The 3,140-nt window shown below is 32.5% G+C and overlaps 1 protein-coding gene across 1 annotated transcript; it reads left to right on the top strand.

The window, feature by feature from the left end:
* Window positions 1–2,347: 2,347 nt before the first annotated feature.
* On the top strand, window positions 2,348–3,122 carry LOC116342264 (the record flags this gene model as incomplete). Its single annotated transcript, XM_031769772.1, has 4 exons — window positions 2,348–2,444; window positions 2,535–2,604; window positions 2,669–2,678; window positions 2,946–3,122. Coding segments are annotated over exons 1-4 (354 nt in total), but the record flags the coding sequence as incomplete, so codon positions are not given.
* Window positions 3,123–3,140: the final 18 nt, after the last annotated feature.

Raw genomic sequence — 3,140 nt, 5'->3', positions numbered from 1 at the left:
TATGTACAATTGTACACATTTCAAATGCGGAAGACACAAATTTTGCATGCGTGAATAAATGGCATGAGATCAATTTTTTGAAGTGGTATCTCCTTCGGAAATGCCAATCCGAAGCGAAGAGGGAAAAAATCGAACAAACCAAACACACAATGTCTAGTATTCTGACTATGGTATTTGTTTTACTTTCATTTTTTGGCTTACAGTAATAATCCGAAAATTGATTACGAGATCATCATCATCATTAAAACGAAACGCTCGCATTTTGTTTATTAACATTTTTTTTCGATCTTTCAAATTTTTGCTCGTTTGATAAACAAGCGACTTTACCAAATAAAATCCTATTGATACTTTTGTTCGTTGATGATATCCATACGTTTAAACGAAATTGGTTTTCAAAGCAATCAAAATGAAAGAACGATGCCACGAGTTATGGCCCAATATGAATTTTTCGGTCGAACCCAATAACAATAGCAACGGAAAATTGTTGTGAACTTACTTATATCGAAACAAGAAGAGATAAAAAACAACAACAGCAACATATGAATGGGTGAGCGTTTCATTTTCAACGAGATGATGTGTGTATGTGAAGGCGCCAAAAGAATTTCATACGTTATTATGATTGTGGTGAATAAATAACAAAAGAGACTGTAAATGTTGCCATTGTGTCGTGATATTATAAATCATCTCAACTGCTCGATGGTTGCTTGAAATTGCTATTTTGTTTAAAATGGGATATATTTTTTTTTGCTTAAAAAAGTAATCCATTTTTTCCCTTTCTTTCCATCGAACAAATTCGTGGAGTCTTGAGGCTCGAAAGAATTTTTTGTTTGCTAAATGTTAGCTACGCATATTCACGAATATTTACACATTTTGAGTAGTGAAAAATAACTTAAGTTACTGTAAATATTCGTGGTTATCGTAAATATGCAGTAATGTGAATGGCGGTGAATGGTGCACGTAAATTTTGGAATATTTTCCGTTATATACCCAATTCATACAAAACTGTATTTATTTGAAGTTTTTTTTTTTCAAGTTCCAAGCCCCTTTGTTGGACTGCGATACTTTCGTCTCAGGTCAACATAATTTGATACTTCTGTAAAGTGTCAAAGGTAAATCTGTGTGAAAACACTAGACCAATTTAAAAACAAATGTCTTTTTAACGAAGTTTTTTTCTATTATGGTATTCTGACTATAAATTAACATCTACAGCTCTTCTCGTGAAACCAAATAGACAAACTCCGGTGTGAGACATGCGCGTTTATTATATCATGAAATATTCAAATGTTTGACAGTTTCACACACAAATATTATTATTTGACAATTCAACAGGCGGGTTGAACTGTCAGTGTTTGGAACCAGTACACAATTGACCTTGAAAAGAGTCTGTACAATCAAAATAGAATTATTTGCCAAACGATTTTTTTAATCATTAAAATGAGATTTTTTTTATTTTGATTCATATTTTTTGTATAACACACTTCATTAGCAGAAATATTGCATTCAAATTAACTCTTCGTTCAATTGATGGCGAGGATGATGGACGTGGAACGATTCTCGTATCACATGGCAATTCAAAATAAATACTCAAATGATAAGGATAAAATGTGTGGTGATGCTTTTTTGAGACAATTTCTCATTGTGACTACAGCGAATTTCGTTGAACATATGCGACAATTTGAAATAGATGTTCGCGTTGGATTAGAAAAATCAAATCTTGCTGCGGAGCCTATTGCAATTGAAAAAATCAAAATACATGAAAAATATAATCGTAGTTCATTTTGTAACAATATAGCGGACAGATTCAAGAGACTTTCAAAGTGTTTATCTACCGCCATCGAATTACACAATTCGAATCCATATATTCTGATATTTGTTACATTTTAATTCTATCAAGACCTCATTGCATATATGAATGAAATGTGTATACTTTGAAATTTCATTCTCTTTTTCCATCATAATTTTTTTCTTCCCAAAGGTTAAAACCTTTGTTAGTACATTTCATTAACTAAAAATTATTACATTTTTATTGTAAAGCAAATCTCAACAGTCTATGTATTTCAGATAGATATCCATCCGAGATATTTTAGAATATCTGGATATTTAACGCAGCTGCACAGAGCCAGAGCTGTAAGTGTCGCACGTAGAATCTACGGTATGTCGCTACACGTAAAATACAGACACAGTGTGACTGTGTACGTGCGGCACTTGATACACATATACGTCGCGACATACCGTAGATTCTATTTGCGACGCACACAGCTCTGGCGCTGTGCAGTTGCGTTGAATATCCAGATATTCTAAAATATCTCGGATGGATATCTATCTGAAATACATAGACTGAATCTCAATGAATAACACAACATTCGCAGTTAACGTGGAAACGTCTATTTGCTCTGAGTCAAGCTTTCACATAACAAACAATGCAAATTGTTCTTCAAATAATGGTAAATTGTGAATAGTTTTTATTGGTTTATATTACGGTATCTGTATCAGTCATTAAAGACACTAACATTTTATTGCATGAACTCCCTTAGTGGATTCTGGACCTCAAATTCTGATAATAAAAAAATCTTGGTTGGACTTCTTCCCATTCCTAATGTCAATGTAATTATCAAGCACACTTTTTTATATTTATAGCTGTTGATGTTTTTACTAATTTGATTTTCAGTCCGAGCATGGTATGTATTATCAGATAAAAACCTATTCACGCAAATAGTTTTAAGCGATCTGTAAAGTGTAAACTAACAAACAATACATGTATTCACGTATTCGGATCGAAAATGCATTTGTATATTTGTTACTGCCGATGATGTGGCAGATGCAATTTTCCAACGTTCCGAATGCTCATGTTCTCGATATGTCAAGTGATGGCCGTATAAAATGTTTTTTTTTTTTTAAACAGCCATAATTTATTGGAAGTTTATTTTGCAATCATATATTTTTAGAAAGTGTTAATATGTTTACCAGAGTCTCGTTGTATAACAAAAATTCTGTCGATTGGATCAAATTTTAACAACAATTCTGGTTATAAACGTGAACAAAAAATAAATTCGCCGAAAAGCAGCCCCACAACATATACTTTCATGGAAAAAGATGAGTATAGAAAGTTATGGATTGTTAAAGTACTGTTGGTTGTAGTA

Source organism: Contarinia nasturtii, unplaced genomic scaffold (assembly GCF_009176525.2).
Source record: "Contarinia nasturtii isolate CC-2019 unplaced genomic scaffold, AAFC_CNas_1.1 Cnas_scaffold_851, whole genome shotgun sequence".
NCBI classification, from domain to species: Eukaryota; Metazoa; Arthropoda; class Insecta; order Diptera; family Cecidomyiidae; genus Contarinia; species Contarinia nasturtii.
Note: the sequence above shows the minus strand (reverse complement) of the source record. Positions and strands in the feature narration are given on the sequence as shown.